This window comes from Dendropsophus ebraccatus, chromosome 2, assembly GCF_027789765.1.
Source record: "Dendropsophus ebraccatus isolate aDenEbr1 chromosome 2, aDenEbr1.pat, whole genome shotgun sequence".
Taxonomy (NCBI): Eukaryota; Metazoa; Chordata; class Amphibia; order Anura; family Hylidae; genus Dendropsophus; species Dendropsophus ebraccatus.
Genome location: NC_091455.1, coordinates 1714627 through 1738573, shown reverse-complemented (window position 1 = coordinate 1738573; position 23947 = coordinate 1714627). Strand labels below are relative to the sequence as shown.

The window sequence follows — 23947 nt, the reverse complement described above, 5'->3', positions numbered from 1 at the left end:
TAACCATACAGTGTTACACATTACACACCTCCTATCCACTAACCATACAGTGTTACACATTACACACCTCCTATCCACTAACCATAGTGTTACACATTACACACCTCCTATCCACTAACCATACAGTGTTACACATTACACACCTCCTATCCACTAACCATACAGTGTTACACATTACACACCTCCTATCCACTAACCATACAGTGTTACACATTACACACCTTCTATCCACTAACCATACAGTGTTACACATTACACACCTCCTATCCACTAACCATACAGTGTTACACATTACACACCTCCTATCCACTAACCATACAGTGTTACACATTACACACCTCCTATCCACTAACCATACAGTGTTACACATTACACACCTCCTATCCACTAACCATACAGTGTTACACATTACACACCTCCTATCCACTAACCATACAGTGTTACACATTACACACCACCTATCCACTAACCATACAGTGTTACACATTACACACCTCCTATCCACTATAACCATACAGTGTTACACATTACACACCTCCTATCCACTAACCATACAGTGTTACACATTACACACCTCCTATCCACTAACCATACAGTGTTAGACATTACACACCTCCTATCCACTAACCATAGTGTTACACATTACACACCTCCTATCCTATCCACTAACCATACAGTGTTACACATTACACACCTCCTATCCTATCCACTAACCATACAGTGTTACACATTACACACCTCCTATCCACTAACCATACAGTGTTACACATTACACACCTCCTATCCACTAACCATACAGTGTTACACATTACACACCTTCTATCTACTAACCATACAGTGTTACACATTACACACCTCCTATCCACTAACCATACAGTGTTACACATTACACACCTCCTATCCACTAACCATACAGTGTTACACATTACACACCTCCTATCCACTAACCATACAGTGTTACACATTACACACCTCCTATCCACTAACCATACAGTGTTACACATTACACACCTCCTATCCACTAACCATACAGTGTTACACATTACACACCTCCTATCCACTATAACCATACAGTGTTACACATTACACACCTTCTATCCACTAACCATACAGTGTTACACATTACACACCTCCTATCCTATCCACTAACCATACAGTGTTACACATTACACACCTCCTATCCACTAACCATACAGTGTTACACATTACACACCTCCTATTCCACTAACCATAGTGTTACACATTACACACCTCCTATCCACTAACCATACAGTGTACACATTACACACCTCCTATCCACTAACCATACAGTGTTACACATTACACACCTCCTATCCACTAACCCATACAGTGTTACACATTACACACTTCTATCCACTAACCATACAGTGTTACACATTACACACCTCCTATCCACTAACCATACAGTGTTACACATTACACACCTCCTATCCACTAACCATACAGTGTTACACATTACACACCTCCTATCCACTAACCATACAGTGTTACACATTACACACCTCCTATCCACTAACCATACAGTGTTACACATTACACACCTCCTATCCACTAACCATACAGTGTTACACATTACACACCTTCTATCTACTAACCATACAGTGTTACACATTACACACCACCTATCCACTAACCATACAGTGTTACACATTACACACCTCCTATCCACTATAACCATACAGTGTTACACATTACACACCTCCTATCCACTAACCATACAGTGTTACACATTACACACCTCCTATCCTATCCACTAACCATACAGTGTTACACATTACACACCTTCTATCCACTAACCATACAGTGTTACACATTACACACCTCCTATCCACTAACCATACAGTGTTACACATTACACACCTCCTATCCACTAACCATACAGTGTTACACATTACACACCTCCTATCCACTAACCATACAGTGTTACACATTACACACCTCCTATCCACTATAACCATAGTGTTACACATTAAACACCTCCTGTCCACTAACCATACAGTGTTACACATTACACACCTCCTATCCTATCCACTAACCATACAGTGTTACACATTACACACCTCCTATCCACTATAACCATAGTGTTACACATTACACACCTCCTGTCCACTAACCATACAGTGTTACACATTACACACCTCCTATCCACTAACCATACAGTGTTACACATTACACACCTCCTATCCACTAACCATAGTGTTACACATTACACACCTCCTATCCACTATAACCATACAGTGTTACACATTACACACCTCCTATCCACTATATGTGTAAAATTGTATGGTTAGTGGATGGGAGGTGTGTAATGTGTAACACTGTATGGTTAGTGGATAGGAGGTGTGTAACACTGTATGGTTAGTGGATAGGAGGTGTGTAATGTGTAACACTGTATGGTTATAGTGGATAGGAGGTGTGTAATGTGTAACACTGTATGGTTAGTGGATGGGAGGTGTGTAATGTGTAACGCTGTATGGTTATAGTGGATAGGAGGTGTGTAATCTGTAACACTATGGTTAGTGGATAGGAGGTGTGTAATGTGTAACACTGTATGGTTAGTGGATAGGAGGTGTGTAATGTGTAACACTATGGTTAGTGGATAGGAGGTGTGTAATGTGTAACACTGTATGGTTAGTGGATAGGATAGGAGGTGTGTAATGTGTAACACTGTATGGTTAGTGGATAGGAGGTGTGTAATGTGTAACACTGTATGGTTAGTGGAGAGTAGGTGTGTAATGTGTAACACTGTATGCAGTAGGCTCAGATGTAGATGTAGGGATGGTAGATGTAGATGATGATGTAGATGTTGAGATGGTAGATGTAGATGATGTAGATGATGATGTAGATGTAGGGATGGTAGATGATGTAGATGATGATGTAGATGTAGGGATGGTAGATGATGATGTAGGGATGGTAGATGTAGGTGATGATGTAGAAGTAGGGATGGTAGCTGTAGATGATGTAGATGTAGGGATGGTAGAAGTAGGGATGGTAGATGTAGATGATGTAGATGTAGGGATGGTAGATGTAGATGTAGGGATGGTAGATGTAGATGATGATGTAGATGTAGATGATGTAGATGTTGGGATGGTAGATGTAGGTGATGATGTAGATGTAGGGATGGTAGATGTAGGGATGGTAGATGTAGGGATGGTAGATGTAGAGGATGTAGATGTAGGGATGGTAGAAGTAGGGATGGTAGATGAAGGGATGGTAGATGTAGGGATGGTAGATGATGATGTAGATGTAGGGATGGTAGAAGTAGGGATGGTAGATGTAGGGATGGTAGATGTAGAGGATGTAGATGTAGGGATGGTAGAAGTAGGGATGGTAGATGAAGGGATGGTAGATGTAGGGATGGTAGATGTAGAGGATGTAGATGTAGGGATGGTAGAAGTAGGGATGGTAGATGAAGGGATGGTAGATGTAGGGATGGTAGATGATGATGTAGATGTAGGGATGGTAGAAGTAGGGATGGTAGATGTAGGGATGGTAGATGTAGAGGATGTAGATGTAGGGATGGTAGAAGTAGGGATGGTAGATGTAGGGATGGTAGATGTAGGGATGGTAGATGTAGATGATGTAGATGTAGGGATGGTAGAAGTAGGGATGGTAGATGTAGATGATGATGTAGATGTAGGGATGGTAGATGTAGATGTAGGGATGGTAGATGTAGGGATGTAGATGTAGGGATGGTAGATGTAGGGATGGTAGATGTAGGGATGGTAGATGTAGGGATGGTAGCTGTAGATGATGTAGATGTAGGGATGGTAGATGTAGGGATGGTAGATGTAGGGATGGTAGATGTAGATGTAGGGATGGTAGATGTAGATGTAGGGATGGTAGCTGTAGATGATGTAGATGATGATGTAGATGTAGGGATGGTAGATGTAGGGATGGTAGATGTAGGGATGGTAGATGTAGATGATGTAGATGTAGGGATGGTAGAAGTAGGGATGGTAGATGTAGGGATGGTAGATGTAGATGATGATGTAGATGTAGGGATGGTAGATGTAGGGATGGTAGATGTAGATGATGATGTAGATGTAGGGATGGTAGATGTAGATGTAGGGATGGTAGATGTAGGGATGTAGATGTAGGGATGGTAGCTGTAGATGATGTAGATGTAGGGATGGTAGATGTAGGGATGGTAGATGTAGATGTAGGGATGTAGATGTAGGGATGGTAGATGTAGGGATGGTAGATGTAGGGATGGTAGATGTAGGGATGTAGATGTAGGGATGGTAGCTGTAGATGATGTAGATGTAGGGATGGTAGATGTAGGGATGTAGATGTAGGGATGGTAGATGTAGGGATGTAGATGTAGGGATGGTAGCTGTAGATGATGTAGATGTAGGGATGGTAGAAGTAGGGATGGTAGATGTAGATGATGATGTAGATGTAGGGATGGTAGATGTAGGGATGGTAGATGTAGGGATGTAGATGTAGGGATGGTAGATGTAGATGTAGGGATGGTAGATGTAGGGATGTAGATGTAGGGATGGTAGATGTAGATGTAGGGATGGTAGATGTAGATGTAGGGATGGTAGATGTAGATGTAGGGATGGTAGATGTAGATGTAGGGATGGTAGCTGTAGATGATGTAGATGATGATGTAGATGTAGGGATGGTAGATGTAGGGATGGTAGATGTAGGGATGGTAGATGTAGATGATGTAGATGTAGGGATGGTAGAAGTAGGGATGGTAGATGTAGGGATGGTAGATGTAGATGAGGTAGATGTAGGGATGGTAGAAGTAGGGATGGTAGATGTAGGGATGGTAGATGTAGATGATGATGTAGATGTAGGGATGGTAGATGTAGATGTAGGGATGGTAGATGTAGGGATGTAGATGTAGGGATGGTAGATGTAGGGATGGTAGATGTAGGGATGTAGATGTAGGGATGTAGATGTAGGGATGGTAGCTGTAGATGATGTAGATGTAGGGATGGTAGATGTAGGGATGTAGATGTAGGGATGGTAGATGTAGGGATGTAGATGTAGGGATGGTAGATGTAGATGTAGGGATGGTAGATGTAGATGTAGGGATGGTAGCTGTAGATGATGTAGATGTAGGGATGGTAGAAGTAGGGATGTAGATGTAGGGATGGTAGATGTAGGGATGTAGATGTAGGGATGGTAGCTGTAGATGATGTAGATGTAGGGATGGTAGCTGTAGATGATGTAGATGATTATGTAGATGTTGGGATGGTAGATGTAGGTGATGATGTAGATGTTTGGATGGTAGATGTAGACGATGATGTAGATGTAGGGATGTAGATGTAGGGATAGTAGCTGTAGATGATGTAGATGATTATGTAGAGGTTGGGATGGTAGATGTAGGGATGGTGGCTGTAGATGATGATGTAGATGTAGGGATGGTAGATGTAGATGATGATGTAGATGTTGGGATGGTAGATGTAGATGTTGGGATGGTAGATATAGATGATGATGTGGATGTTGGGATGGTAGATGTAGGGATGGTGGCTGTAGATGATGATGTAAATTTTAGGATGGTAGATGTAGATGATGATTTAGATGTTGGGATGGTAGATGTAGGGATGGTGGCTGTAGATGATGATGTAAATTTTAGGATGGTAGATGTAGATGATGATGTGGATGTTGGGATGGCAGATATAGATGATGATGTGGATGTTGGGATGGTAGATGTAGGGATGGTGGCTGTAGATGATGATGTAAATTTTAGGATGGTAGATGTAGATGATGATGTAGATGTTGGGATGGTAGATGTAGATGTAGGGATGGCAGATGTAGATGATGATGTGGATGTTGGGATGGAAGATGTAGATGTTGGGATGGTAGATATAGATGATGATGTGGATGTTGGGATGGTAGATGTAGGGATGGTGGCTGTAGATGATGATGTAAATTTTAGGATGGTAGATGTAGGGATGGCAGATATAGATGATGATGTGGATGTTGGGATGGTAGATGTAGGGATGGTGGCTGTAGATGATGATGTAAATTTTAGGATGGTAGATGTAGATGATGATGTGGATGTTGGGATGGCAGATATAGATGATGATGTGGATGTTGGGATGGTAGATGTAGGGATGGTGGCTGTAGATGATGATGTAAATTTTAGGATGGTAGATGTAGATGATGATTTAGATGTTGGGATGGTAGATGTAGGGATGGTAGCTGTAGATGATGATGTAGATGTTGGGATGGTAGATGTAGATGTTGGGATGGTAGATTTAGATGATGATGTAGATGTTGGGATGGTAGATGTAGGGATGGTGACTGTAGATGATGATGTAAATTTTAGGATGGTAGATGTAGGGATGGTGGCTGTAGATGATGATGTAGATGTAGGGATGGTAGATGTAGATGATGATGTAGATGTTGGGATGGTAGATGTAGATGTTGGGATGGTAGATATAGATGATGATGTGGATGTTGGGATGGTAGATGTAGGGATGGTGGCTGTAGATGATGATGTAAATTTTAGGATGGTAGATGTAGATGATGATTTAGATGTTGGGATGGTAGATGTAGGGATGGTGGCTGTAGATGATGATGTAAATTTTAGGATGGTAGATGTAGATGATGATTTAGATGTTGGGAGGGTAGATGTAGGGATGGTGGCTGTAGATGATGATGTAGATGTTGGGATGGTAGATGTAGATGTTGGGATGGTAGATTTAGATGATGATGTAGATGTTGGGATGGTAGATGTAGGGATGGTGACTGTAGATGATGATGTAAATTTTAGGATGGTAGATGTAGATGATGATTTAGATGTTGGGATAGTTGATCCCTCTGTAAGCAGTAAATGTGATAGAGAGAGGGGGGAGGGGATACCATCTTGTGTGTGCAGTGTATGGATACATAATGGCGGCAAGTCCTCAGAAATAACAAAGTAAAGATGTAGGTAAATTTTATCAATTAGTGCTGACACCCAGCCTGTTTATCATATGTATAGTGAGGTAGTCACAGCCCCACCCCCTGGATGACATCACTGATGTATATCATCACTCTAACCATACAGGAGAGGTAGTCACAGCCCCGCCCCCTTGATGACATCACTGATGTATATCATCACTCTAACCATACAGGAGAGGTAGTCACAGCCCCGCCCCCTTGATGACATCACTAATATATATCATCACTCTGACCATACATGAGGTAGTCACAGCCCCGCCCCCTGGATGACATCATTGATATATAATATCACTCTGACCATACATGAGGTAGTCACAGCCCCGCCCCCTGGATGACATCACTGATATATATATCATCACTCTGACCATACATGAAAGGTAGTCACAGTCCCGCCCCCTGGATGACATCACTGATATATATCATCACTCTGACAATACATGAGGTAGTCACGGCCCCGCCCCCTGGATGACATCATTGATATATACTATCACTCTGACCATACATGAGGTAGTCACAGCCCCGCCCCCTGGATGACATCACTGATATATATCATCACTCTGACCAAACATGAAAGGTAGTCACAGCCCCGCCCCCTGGATGACATCACTGATATATATAATCCCACTGACAATACATGAGAGGTAGTCACGGCCCCGCCCCCTGGATGACATCTTTGATATATAATATCATCACTCTGACCATACATGAGAGGTAGTCACAGCCCCACCCCCTGGATGACATCATTGATATATAATATCACTGACCATACATGAGGTAGTCACAGCCCCCCCCCTGGATGACATCACTGATATAACAGCCCCTCCCCTGCTCTCTTACCTGCACAGCACACACATGGCGATGAAGCAGGCAGCCGGGTTGGCGATGTTGCTGAGGACGACAGACAGGTGATAGGCGTCGGCTCCGTACGGCAGGCAGCTGTAGGTCTGTACAGACGGGAGGACGCCATTGGTCAGGGCATTGGACAGTCCCAGCAGTACCAGCAGGTAGATATTGCGGGGGGTCCAGAAGGTTTGCACCACCACCATGGCTGCGTCTTGTGACTTCTCCTGCTCCGGAGTCCTCAGGGGGTAGGAGTCCTCTGAGACGTTAGCATCCTGGGGGAGGCCTGGAGACGCCAGCTCCTGCTCCGGCTCCTGCTGGACTCTCCTCCGCCACAATATCAGCAAGGCAAAGGAGAGGGCCGAGACCAGGAGGAGGCAGAAGAGGCCCCAGAAGTAAGAGGAGGCCGAGAAGTTCTCCTGCAGGTAGTGGGGGCGCAGTGCCGTTCCCGGAGGAGGTGGTATTCCTGCACTCCAGCCGCCCCACCCCCTGCCCCAGCGCCAGCACACAGGGGAAGAGGGCGCTGAGGCCCTGGCCGATGAAGAAGCTGCGCACATACTGCTGCGGGAAGCTGTACATGAAGGGCAGGAAGGTGACATTGGAGGTGCAGCAGCCCAGCGCCAGCAGGAAGGCCAGGAGCAGGTACGGCACAGCGTGATCCTCACCCGCCACCGGAACACGCCGCCCCCAGAAGAGCGCCAGGAAGACCGACGACAGCAGGCTCAGCGCCTGGATGCAGCGGATCAGCCACACCTCCGAGACACCGCCCGGCCGACAGAAGCGGTGCGCAAGGGTCACCGCCAACGGCCCAACGTTACCAAAGGCAATCAGCACCGTCAGGTATGCCGGAAGGTTCCATCCTGCAGAGAGACAAGAGCACAGGTTAAGAACAGTGAGCGCAGCTCCGGAAGATGGGACATATCACAACAGTGAGCGCAGCTCCGGAGGATGAGACATAACACAACAGTGAGCGCAGCTCCGGAGGATGAGACATAACACAACAGTGAGCGCAGCTCCGGAGGATGAGACATAACACAACAGTGAGCGCAGCTCCGGAGGATGAGACATAACACAACAGTGAGCGCAGCTCCGGAGGATGAGACATAACACAACAGTGAGCGCAGCTCCGGAGGATGAGACATAACACAACAGTGAGTGCAGCTCTGGAGAATGAGACATAACACAACAGTGAGCGCAGCTCCGGAGGATGAGATGTTTCACAACAGTGAGCGCAGCTCCGGAGGATGAGACATAACACAACAGTGAGCGCAGCTCTGGAGAATGAGACATAACACAACAGTGAGCGCAGCTCCGGAGGATGAGATGTTTCACAACAGTGAGCGCAGCTCCGGAGGATGAGATGTTGCACAACAGTGAGCGCAGCTCCGGAGGATGGGACATAACAGACCAGTGAGTGCAGCTCTGGAGGATGAGACAGGATGTAACAGCAGAATAGTGAGTGCAGCTCTGGAGGATGAGACATGATGTAACAGCAGAATAGTGAGTGCAGCTCTGGAGGATGAGACAGGAGGTAACAGCAGAATAGTGAGTGCAGCTCCGGAGGATGAGACATGATGTAACAGCAGAATAGTGAGTGCAGCTCTGGAGGATGAGACCTGATGTAACAGCAGAATAGTGAGTGCAGCTCTGGAGGATGAGACATGATGTAACAGCAGAATAGTGAGTGCAGCTCTGGAGGATGAGACAGGATGTAACAGCAGAATAGTGAGTGCAGCTCTGGAGGATGAGACATGATGTAACAGCAGAATAGTGAGTGCAGCTCTGGAGGAGGAGACATGATGTAACAGCAGAATAGTGAGTGCAGCTCTGGAGGATGAGACAGGATGTAACAGCAGAATAGTGAGTGCAGCTCTGGAGGAGGAGACATGATGTAACAGCAGAATAGTGAGTGCAGCTCTGGAGGATGAGACAGGATGTAACAGCAGAATAGTGAGTGCAGCTCTGGAGGAGGAGACATGATGTAACAGCAGCATAGTGAGTGCAGCTGTGGAGGATGATAAGACATGATGTAACAGCAGAATAGTGAGTGCAGCTCTGGAGGGTGAGACAGGATGTAACAGCAGAATAGTGAGTGCAGCTCTGGAGGATGAGACATGATGTAACAGCAGAATAATGAGTGCAGCTCCGGAGGATGAGACATGATGTATCAGCAGAATAGTGAGTGCAGCTCTGGAGGATGAGACAGGATGTAACAGCAGAATAGTGAGTGCAGCTCTGGAGGATGAGACATGATGTAACAGCAGAACAGTGAGCGCAGCTCTGGAGGAGGAGACATGATGTAACAGCAGCATAGTGAGTGCAGCTGTGGAGGATGATAAGACATGATGTAACAGCAGAATAGTGAGTGCAGCTCTGGAGGGTGAGACAGGATGTAACAGCAGAATAGTGAGTGCAGCTCTGGAGGGGAGGGGGCGCCCAACATTAATAAAGCACACTCCCTGGCTCCCAGGTTCCACCTCACACCCGGACAGGGCAGTTTATAGGTTCTGTCGCCCCCTCCCTGGAAAACCCCTTTTAAAGGTCCAATAAATCCAGAGCAGAGTCCAGCAGCCCGGTACAGGGAGCTGAGATGCGGGTAGCTGTGCTGCTGTTGGGGGGAGGGGCAGCCAATCTTTGGGGGCGGCACACTCCCCTCAGTCAGAGCTCCCCACACCATACACACTGCCATCAGGAGCTGCATACACTACACACTGCTACATACCTCCCTACACACATACACACTGCTACATACCTCCCTACACACATACACACTGCTACATACCTCCCTACACACATACACACTGTTACATACCTCCCTACACACATACACACTGCTACATACCTCCCTAAACACATACACACTGCTACATACCTCCCTAAACACATACACACTGCTACATACCTCCCTAAACACATACACACTGCTACATACCTCCCTAAACACATACACACTGCTACACACATACCTACACACATACACACTGCTACATACCTACCTACACACATACACACTGCTACATACCTCCCTAAACACATACACACTGCTACATACCTCCCTAAACACATACACACTGCTACATACCTCCCTAAACACATACACACTGCTACACACATACCTACACACATACACACTGCTACATACCTACCTACACACTGCCATCAGGAGCTGCATATACTACACACTGCTACATACCTACATAAACACTGCTACATACCTACACACTGCTACATACCTACCTACACACTGCCATCAGGAGCTGCATATACTACACACTGCTACATACCTACCTACACACATACACACTACTACATACTTACACACAGCCACACACACAAACACACTGCCATCAGGAGCTGCGTATACTACACACTGCTACATACATACCTACACACACACACACTGCTACATACCTACCTACACACATACACACTGCTACATACCTGCCTACACACACACTGCTACATACCTACCTACACACTGCCATCAGGAGCTGCATACACTACACACTGCTACATACCTACCTACACACTGCCATCAGGAGCTGCATACACTACACACTGCTACATACCTACCTACACACTGCTACATACATACATACACACTTACACACTGCTACATACATACCTACACACATACACACTGCTACATACCTGCCTACACACATACACACTGCTACATACCTCCCTACACACATACACACTGCTACATACCTCCCTACACACATACACACTGCTACATACCTCCCTACACACATACACACTGCTACATACCTCCCTACACACATACACACTGCTACATACATACCTACACACATACACACTGCTACATACCTACCTACACACTGCCATCAGGAGCTGTGTATACTACACACTGCTACATACATACCTACACACATACTCACTGCTACATACCTACCTACACACATACACACTGCTACATACCTACCTACACACTGCCATCAGGAGCTGCATACACTACACACCGCTACATACATACCTACACACATACACACTGCTACATACCTGCCTACACACATACACACTGCTACATACCTCCCTACACACATACACACTGCTACATACCTACCTACACACTGCCATCAGGAGCTGCATACACTACACACCGCTACATACATACCTACACACATACACACTGCTACATACCTACCTACACACATACACACTGCTACATACCTCCCTAAACACATACACACTGCTACATACCTCCCTAAACACATACACACTGCTACACACATACCTACACACTGCTACATACCTACCTACACACTGCCATCAGAAGCTGCATATACTACACACTGCTACATACTTACCTACACACATACACACTGCTACATACTTACACACAGCCACACACACAAACACACCGCCATCAGGAGCTGCGTATACTACACACTGCTACAGACATACCTACACACTGCTACATACCTTCCTACACACTGCCATCAGAAGCTGCATATACTACACACTGCTACATACTTACCTACACACATACACACTGCTAACTACCTACCTACACACACACTGCTACATACCTACCTACACACTGCCATCAGGAGCTGCATACACTACACACTGCTACATACATACCTACACACACACACACACTGCTACATGCCTGCCTACACACACACTGCTACATACCTACCTACACACTGCCATCAGGAGCTGCATACACTACACACTGCTACATACATACCTACACACATACACACTGCTACATACATACCTACACACATACACACTGCTACATACCTCCCTACACACATACACACTGCTACATACCTCCCTACACACATACACACTGCTACATACCTACCTACACACATACACACTGCTACATACCAACCTACACACTGCCATCAGGAGCTGCATACACTACACACCGCTACATACATACCTACACACATACACACTGCTACATACCTACCTACACACATACACACTGCTACATACCAACCTACACACTGCCATCAGGAGCTGCATACACTACACACCGCTACATACATACCTACACACATACACACTGCTACATACCTGCCTACACACATACACACTGCTACATACCTACCTACACACATACACACTGCTACATACCAACCTACACACTGCCATCAGGAGCTGCATACACTACACACCGCTACATACATACCTACACACATACACACTGCTACATACCTGCCTACACACATACACACTGCTACATACCTCCCTACACACATACACAATGCAACATAACTACCTACACACTGCCATCAGGAGCTGCATACACTACACACCGCTACATACATACCTACACATACACACTGCTACATACCTACACACTGCTACATACCTACCTACACACTGCCATCAGGAGCTGCATATACTACACACTGCTACATACCTACCTACACACATACACACTACTACATACTTACACACAGCCACACACACAAACACACTGCCATCAGGAGCTGCGTATACTACACACTGCTACATACATACCTACACACACACACACACTGCTACATACCTACCTACACACATACACACTGCTACATACCTGCCTACACACACACTGCTACATACCTACCTACACACTGCCATCAAGAGCTGCATACACTGCACACTGCTACATACATACCTACACACATACACACTGCTACATACCTGCCTACACACACACTGCTACATACCTACCTACACACTGCCATCAGGAGCTGCATACACTACACACTGCTACATACCTACCTACACACTGCCATCAGGAGCTGCATACACTACTACATACCTACCTACACACTTACACACTGCTACATACATACCTACACACTTACACACTGCTACATACATACCTACACACATACACACTGCTACATACCTGCCTACACACATACACACTGCTACATACCTCCCTACACACATACACACTGCTACATACCTCCCTACACACATACACACTGCTACATACATACCTACACACATACACACTGCTACATACCTACCTACACACTGCCATCAGGAGCTGTGTATACTACACACTGCTACATACATACCTACACACATACTCACTGCTACATACCTACCTACACACATACACACTGCTACATACCTACCTACACACTGCTACATACCTCCCTACAAACATACACACTGCTACATACCTCCCTACACACATACACACTGCTACATACCTACCTACACACTGCCATCAGGAGCTGCATACACTACACACCGCTACATACATACCTACACACATACACACTGCTACATACCTACCTACACACATACACACTGCTACATACCTCCCTAAACACATACACACTGCTACACACATACCTACACACTGCTACATACCTACCTACACACTGCCATCAGAAGCTGCATATACTACACACTGCTACATACTTACCTACACACATACACACTGCTACATACTTACACACAGCCACACACACAAACACACTGCCATCCGGAGCTGCGTATACTACACACTGCTACACACATACCTACACACTGCTACATACCTACCTACACACTGCCATCAGAAGCTGCATATACTACACACTGCTACATACTTACCTACACACATACACACTGCTACATACTTACACACAGCCACACACACAAACACACTGCCATCAGGAGCTGCGTATACTACACACTGCTACATACATACCTACACACATACACACTGCTACATACCTACCTACACACACACTGCTACATACCTACCTACACACTGCCATCAGGAGCTGCATACACTACACACTGCTACATACATACCTACACACACACACACTGCTACATGCCTGCCTACACACACACTGCTACATACCTACCTACACACTGCCATCAGGAGCTGCATACACTACACACTGCTACATACATACCTACACACATACACACTGCTACATACATACCTACACACATACACACTGCTACATACCTCCCTACACACATACACACTGCTACATACCTCCCTACACACATACACACTGCTACATACCTACCTACACACATACACACTGCTACATACCTACCTACACACTGCCATCAGGAGCTGCATACACTACACACCGCTACATACATACCTACACACATACACACTGCTACATACCTACCTACACACATACACACTGCTACATACCTCCCTAAACACATACACACTGCTACACACATACCTACACACTGCTACATACCTACCTACACACTGCCATCAGAAGCTGCATATACTACACACTGCTACATACTTACCTACACACATACACACTGCTACATACTTACACACAGCCACACACACAAACACACTGCCATCCGGAGCTGCGTATACTACACACTGCTACACACATACCTACACACTGCTACATACCTACCTACACACTGCCATCAGAAGCTGCATATACTACACACTGCTACATACTTACCTACACACATACACACTGCTACATACTTACACACAGCCACACACACAAACACACTGCCATCAGGAGCTGCGTATACTACACACTGCTACATACATACCTACACACATACACACTGCTACATACCTACCTACACACACACTGCTACATACCTACCTACACACTGCCATCAGGAGCTGCATACACTACACACTGCTACATACATACCTACACACACACACACTGCTACATGCCTGCCTACACACACACTGCTACATACCTACCTACACACTGCCATCAGGAGCTGCATACACTACACACTGCTACATACATACCTACACACATACACACTGCTACATACATACCTACACACATACACACTGCTACATACCTCCCTACACACATACACACTGCTACATACCTCCCTACACACATACACACTGCTACATACCTACCTACACACATACACACTGCTACATACCTACCTACACACTGCCATCAGGAGCTGCATACACTACACACCGCTACATACATACCTACACACATACACACTGCTACATACCTGCCTACACACATACACACTGATACATACCTCCCTACACACATACACAATGCTACATACCTACCTACACACATACACAATGCTACATACCTACCTACACACTGCCATCAGGAGCTGCATACACTACACACCGCTACATACATACCTACACACATACACACTGCTACATACCTGCCTACACACATACACACTGCTACATACCTACCTACACACATACACACTGCTACATACCTACCTACACACTGCCATCAGGAGCTGCATACACTATACACCGCTACATACATACCTACACACATACAAACTGCTACATACATACCTACACACATACACACTGCTACACACCTTACACACATACACACTGCTACATACCTCCCTACACACATACACACTGCTACATACCTCCCTACACACATACACACCTCCCTAAACACATACACACTGCTACACACATACCTACACACATACACACTGCTACATACCTACCTACACACTGCCATCAGGAGCTGCATATACTACACACTGCTACATACCTACCTACACACTGCTACATACTTACACACAGCCACACACACAAATGCACTGCCATCAGGAGCTGCGTATACTACACACTGCTACATACATACCTACACACATACACACTGCTACATACCTACCTACACACATACACACTGCTACATACCTACCTACATACACACTGCTACATACATACCTACACACATACACACTGCTACATACCTGCCTACACACATACACACTGCTACATACCTACCTACACACTGCCATCAGGAGCTGCATATACTACACACTGCTACATACATACCTACACACATACACACTGCTACATACCTGCCTACACACATACACACAGCTACATACCTACCTACACACTGCCATCAGGAGCTGCATACACTACACACTGCTACATACATACCTACACACATACACACTGCTACACACCTGCCTACACACATACACACAGCTACATACCTACCTACACACTGCCATCAGGAGCTGCATACACTACACACTGCTACATACATACCTACACACATACACACTGCTACATACCTGCCTACACACATACACACTGCTACAAACCTCCCTACACACATACACACTGCTACATACCTCCCTAAACACATACACACTGCTACATACCTCCCTACACACATACACACTGCTACATACCTCCCTACACACATACACACTGCTACGTACCTCCCTAAACACATACACACTGCTAAACACATACCTACACACATACACACTGCTACATACCTACCTACACACTGCCATCAGGAGCTGCATATACTACACACTGCTACATACCGACATACACACTGCTACATACTTACACAGCCACACACACAAACACACTGCCATCAGGAGCTGCATATACTACACACTGCTACACACCTACTTACACACATACACACTGCTACATACCTGCCTACACACATACACACTGGTACATACCTCCCTAAACACATACACACTGCTACACACATACCTACACACACATACACACTGCTACATACCTACCTACACACTGCCATCAGGAGCTGCATATACTACACACTGCTACATACATACACACACACACTGCTATATACCTACACTGCTAAATACTCTCATACACACACACACTGACACACACATACACACACTGCTATATACCTACACTGCTAAATACTCTCATACACACACACACACACTGACACACACATACACACACTGCAGCCAATCTGTAACACTCACTCGCCCACCAACACTTACAGCTCCCCACATCATACACACTGCAATCATGAGCTGCATATATACATACCTACACACACACACACACACACCTGTATACCTACACTGCTACATACTCTCACACACACACAGCTATATACCTACACACCCTGCTATATACCTACACACACACACCTGTATACCTACACTGCTACATACTCTCACACACACACACAGCTATATACCTACACACCCTGCTATATACCTACACACACACACCTGTATACCTAGACACACTGCTATATACCTACACACACACTTGTATACCTACGCTGCTACATACTCTCACACACACACAGCTATATACCTACATACACTGCTATATACCTACACACACACTGCTATATACCAACACACACACTGCTATATACCTACATACACAGCTATATACCTACATACACACTGCTATATACCTACACATACACACACAGCTATATACCTACACACAGACAGCTATATACCTACACACACATAGCTATATACCTACACACACACTGCTATATACCTACACACACTGCTATATACCTACACATACACACACAGCTATATACCCACACACACAGCTATATACCTACACACACAGCTATATACCTACACACACTGCTATATACCTACACACACTGCTATATACCTACACACACTGCTATATACCTACACATACACACACTGCTATATACCTACACACACAGCTATATACCTACACACACTGCTATATACCTACACATACACACACAGCTATATACCTACACACACAGCTATATACCTACACATACACACACAGCTATATACCTACACACACAGCTATATACCTACACACACTGCTATATACCTACACACACACAGCTATATACCCACACACACAGCTATATACCTACACACACAGCTATATACCTACACACACTGCTTTATACCTACACACACTGCTATATACCTACACACACAGCTATATACCTACACACACTGCTATATACCTACACACACAGCTATATACCTACACACACTGCTATATACCTACACACACTGCTATATACCTACACACACTGCTATATACCTACACACACTGATATATACCTACACACACTGCTATATACCTACACACACTGCTATATACCTACACATACACACACTGCTATATACCTACACACACAGCTATATACCTACACACACTGCTATATACCTACACATACACACACAGCTATATACCTACACACACTGCTATATACCTACACACACTGCTATATACCTACACACACTGCTATATACCTACACACACACACACACTGCTATATACCCACACACACAGCTATATACCTACACACACACACACACTGCTATATACCTACACACACACACACACACACTGCTATATACCTACACACACGCTGCTGCACATGGCTCCGCGGGGGAGGGGCTCACCTTCTGGAAGTTCTTTTACTACAACAGGAAGCTCCACCCACAAGGAGTTCACCGACACCCAGGAACCCATCCCAAACAGGGCAACAAGAAGGTGAGTGAGGAGCGAGCGGCCCGTCACCTCCATGGTCTCCGCTCTGCAAGAGAAGACTGTGACAATCCGGTGTACAGAGCGGCCATCACCCCCATGGACAATGCCCCCCCCAGCTGTGCTGCACCCCCCTCCTCTCCCCCTGATGACTGCACCCCCCTCCTCCCCCCCTGATGACTGCACCCCCGACTCTGCACCCCCCTCCTCTCCCCCCGATGACTCTGCACCCCCCTCCTCTCCCCCTGATGACTGCACCCCCTCCTCTCCCCCTGATGACTGCACCCCCATCCTCCCCCCCGATGACTCTGCACCCCCATGCTCCCCCCCGATGACTCTGCACCCCCTACTCTCCTCCCGATGACTCTGCACCCCCATCCCCCCCCGATGACTCTGCACCCCCCTCCTCTCCCCCTGATTACTCTGCACCCCCATCCTTCCCCTCCGATGACTCTGCACCGCCATCCTCCCCCCCAATGACTCTGCACCGCCATCCTCCCCCCCCCCAATGACTCTGCACCCCCATCCTCCCCCCCAATGACTCTGCACCCCCATCCTCCCCCCCAATGACCTCTGCACCCCCATCCTCCCCCCCAATGACTCTGCACCCCCATCCTCCCCCCCAATGACTCTGCACCCCCATCCTCCCCCCCAATGACTCTGCACCCCCATCCTCCCCCCCAATGACTCTGCACCCCCATCCTCCCCCCAATGACTCTGCACCCCATCCTCCCCCCCCAATGACTCTGCACCCCCATCCTCCCCCCCAATGACTCTGCACCCCCATCCCCCCCCCAATGACTCTGCACCCCCATCCTCCCCCCCCAATGACTCTGCACCCCCATCCTCCCCCCCAATGACTCTGCACCCCCATCCTCCCCCCGATGACTCTGCACCCCCTACTCCTCCCGATGACTCTGCACCCCATCCTCCCCCCGATGACTCTGCACCCCCATCCTCCCCCGATGACTCTGCACCCCCATCCTCCCCCCCGATGACTCTGCACCCCCATCCTCCCCCCCCGATGACTCTGCACCCCCATCCTCCCCCCGATGACTCTGCACCCCCATCCTCCCCCCCGATGACTCTGCACCCCCCTCCTCTCCCCCGATGACTCTGCACCCCCATCCTCCCCCCCCCGATGACTCTGCACCCCAATCCTCCCCCCCGATGACTCTGCACCCCCTCCTCTCCCCCTGATGACTCTGCACCCCCATCCTCCTCCCCCCCGATGACTCTGCACCCCCCTCATCTCCCCCTGATGACTCTGCACCCCCATCCTCCCCCCCGATGACTCTGCACCCCCTACTCCTCCCGATCACTCTGCACCCCCTCCTCTCCCCCTGATGACTCTGCACCCCCATCCTCCCCCCCGATGACTCTGCAACCCCCTACTCCTCCCGATGACTCTGCACCCCCATCCTCCCCCCGATGACTCTGCACCCCCTCCTCTCCCCTGATGACTCTGCACCCCCATCCTCCTCCCCCCCGATGACATTGCACCCCCATCCTCCCCCCCGATAACTCTGCACCCCCATCCCCCCATCCTCCTCCCCCCCGATGACATTGCACCCCCATCCTACCCCCCCCCCGATGACTCTGCACCCCCTCCTCCCCCCCTGATGACTCTGCACCCCCATCCTCTCCCCGATGACTCTGCACCCCCTCCTCCCCCGATGACTCTGCACACCCCTCCTCTCCCCGATGACTCTGCACACCCCTCCTCTCCCCCTGATGACTCTGCACACCCCTCCTCTCCCCCTGATGACTGTACACCCCCATCCTCTCCCTGATGACTCTGCACCCCCTCCTCCCCCTGATGACTCTGCACCCCCTCCTCCCCCCGATGACTCTGCACCCCCTCCTCCCCCCGATGACTCTGCACCCCCTCCTCTCCACCTGATGACTCTGCACCCCCTCCTCCCCCCGATGACTCTGCACCCCCATCCTCCCCTCCTGATGACTCTGCACCCCCCTCCTCCCCCCCTGATGACTCTGCACCCCCATCCTCCCCCCCTGATGACTCTGCACCCCCATCCTCCTCCCCCCTGAAGACTCTGCATCCCCCTCCTCCCCCCCGATGACTCTGCACCCCCATCCTCCTCCCCCCCTGATGACTCTGCATCCCCCTCCTCCCCCCCGATGACTCTGCACCCCCCTCCTCTCCCCCTGATGACTCTGCACCCCCCTCCTCTCCCCCTGATGACTCTGCACCCCCCTCCTCTCCCCCTGATGACTCTGCACCCCCCTCCTCTCCCCCTGATGACTCTGCACCCCCTCCTCCCCCCCCTGATGACTCTGCACCCCCCTCCTCTCCCCCTGATGACTCTGCACCCCCCTCCTCTACCCCTGATGACTCTGCACCCCCCTCCTCTCCCCCTGATGACTCTGCACCCCCCTGATGACTCTGCATCCCCCTCCTCTCCCCATGATGACTCTGCACCCCCCTCCTCCCCCCCTGATGACTCTGCACCCCCTCCTCTCCCCCTGATGACTCTACACCCCCATCCTCCCCCCCTGATGACTGTACACCCCCATCCTCTCCCTGATGACTCTGCACCCCCCTCCTCCCCCCGATGACTCTGCACCCCCATCCTCCCCTCCTGATGACTCTGCACCCCCCTCCTCCCCCCCCTGATGACTCTGCACCCCCATCCTCCTCCCCCCCTGATGACTCTGCACCCCCCTCCTCCCCCCCTGATGACTCTGCACCCCCATCCTCCTCCCCCCCTGATGACTCTGCATTCCCCTCCTCCCCCCCTGATGACTCTGCATCCCCCTCCTCCCCCCCTGATGACTCTGCACCCCCATCCTCCTCCCCCCCTGATGACTCTGCATCCCCCTCCTCCCCCCGATGACTCTGCACACCCCTCCTCTCCCTGATGACTCTGCACACCCCTCCTCTCCCCCTGATGACTCTGCACACCCCTCCTCTCCCCCTGATGACTGTACACCCCCATCCTCTCCCTGATGACTCTGCACCCCCTCCTCCCCCCGATGACTCTGCATCCCCCTCCTCCCCCCCTGATGACTCTGCACCCCCATCCTCCTCCCCCCCTGATGACTCTGCACCCCCCTCCTCTCCCCCTGATGACTCTGCACCCCCCTCCTCTCCCCCTGATGACTCTGCACCCCCCTCCTCTCCCCCTGATGACTCTGCACCCCCTCCTCCCCCCCTGATGACTCTGCACCCCCCTCCTCTCCCCCTGATGACTCTGCACCCCCCTCCTCTACCCCTGATGACTCTGCACCCCCCTCCTCTCCCCCTGATGACTCTGCACGCCCCTGATAACTCTGCATCCCCCTCCTCTCCCCATGATGACTCTGCACCCCCCTCCTCTCCCCCTGATGACTCTGCACCCCCCCTCCTCCCCCCCTGATGACTCTGCACCCCCTCCTCTCCCCCTGATGACTCTACACCCCCATCCTCCCCCCCTGATGACTGTACACCCCCATCCTCTCCCTGATGACTCTGCACCCCCTCCTCCCCCCGATGACTCTGCACCCCCTCCTCTCCCCCTGATGACTCTGCACCCCCTCCTCCCCCCCGATGACTCTGCACCCCCTCCTCCCCCCCGATGACTCTGCACCCCCTCCTCCCCCCCGATGACTCTGCACACCCCTCCTCTCCCCGATGACTCTGCACACCCCTCCTCTCCCCCTGATGACTCTGCACCCCCTACTCCTCCCGATGACTCTGCATCCCCCTCCTCCCCCCCCTGATGACTCTGCACCCCCATCCTCCTCCCCCCCTGATGACTCTGCACCCCCCTCCTCTCCCCCTGATGACTCTGCACCCCCCTCCTCTCCCCCTGATGACTCTGCACCCCCTCTGTACCTGCTCGGTGATGAGAGGTTTGCGCTCGTCCTTCCTCACTTCCTCCAGTGACCAGGACAGAAATCTGCAGGAAAGTCACAGAGAGGATGAGAACAATGGAGGGAAGTCAGGATGTCTGTGGGGGAGGGGGGGACCCCCAAATCTATCCTGCGCTGCTGGGGAAGGTGCAATAGGGAAGGAGAAGCGCTCACCCCCCGACACGTGCAGACTCAGCCCGACAGATCATCCGTGTGTCCTAGAGAGGGGAGAGGCCCCCACACTCCTCTGTCTCCTCCTCCTCCAGAGGCAGCTCCTCCCTCTGCGGGGTCACACTCACCTCTAAAGGGGCAGCTCCTCCCCCTGAGGGGTCACACTCACCTCTATAGGGGCGGCTGCGGTGTGGGGTGTACAGGGGCGGCTCCTCCCCCTGCGGGGTCACTCTCACCTCTACAGGGGCAGCTCCTCCCCCTGAGGGGTCACACTCACCTCTATAGGGGCGGCTGCGGTGTGGGGTGTACAGGGGCGGCTCCTCCCCCTGCGGGGTCACTCTCACCTCTACAGGGGCGGCTCCTCCCCCTGCGGGGTAACACTCACCTCTATAGGGGCAGCTGCGGTGTGGGGTGTACAGGGGCGGCTCCTCCCCCTGCGGGGTCACTCTCACCTCTACAGGGGCGGCTCCTCCCCCTGCGGGGTAACACTCACCTCTATAGGGGCGGCTGCGGTGTGGGGTGTACAGGGGCGGCTCCTCCCCCTGCAGGGTCACTCTCACCTCTACAGGGGCGGCTCCTCCCCCTGCGGGGTAACACTCACCTCTATAGGGGCAGCTGCGGTGTGGGGTGTACAGGGGCGGCTCCTCCCCCTGCGGGGTCACTCTCACCTCTATAGGGGCGGCTGCGGTGTGGGGTGTACAGGGGCGGCTCCTCCCCCTGCGGGGTCACTCTCACCTCTATAGGGGCGGCTGCGGTGTGGGGTGTACAGGGGCGGCTCCTCCCCCTGCGGGGTCACTCTCACCTCTAGAGGGGCGGCTCCTCCCCCTGCGGGGTAACACTCACCTCTATAGGGGCGGCTGCGGTGTGGGGTGTACAGGGGCGGCTCCTCCCCCT

At 49.5% G+C, this 23947-nt stretch overlaps 1 protein-coding gene across 1 annotated transcript in view; it reads right to left on the bottom strand.

The window, feature by feature from the left end:
* SLC52A2 (solute carrier family 52 member 2) overlaps positions 1 to 23947 on the bottom strand; it is a 92190-nt gene that overhangs the window by 17579 nt on the left and 50664 nt on the right. Inside the window, 4 exon segments of the mRNA XM_069956860.1 lie at positions 7765 to 8234; positions 8236 to 8627; positions 18943 to 19076; positions 22866 to 22929. Of these exon segments, the coding sequence (XP_069812961.1) occupies positions 7765 to 8234; positions 8236 to 8627; positions 18943 to 19066 (986 nt within the window). The 5' untranslated portion in view covers positions 19067 to 19076; positions 22866 to 22929.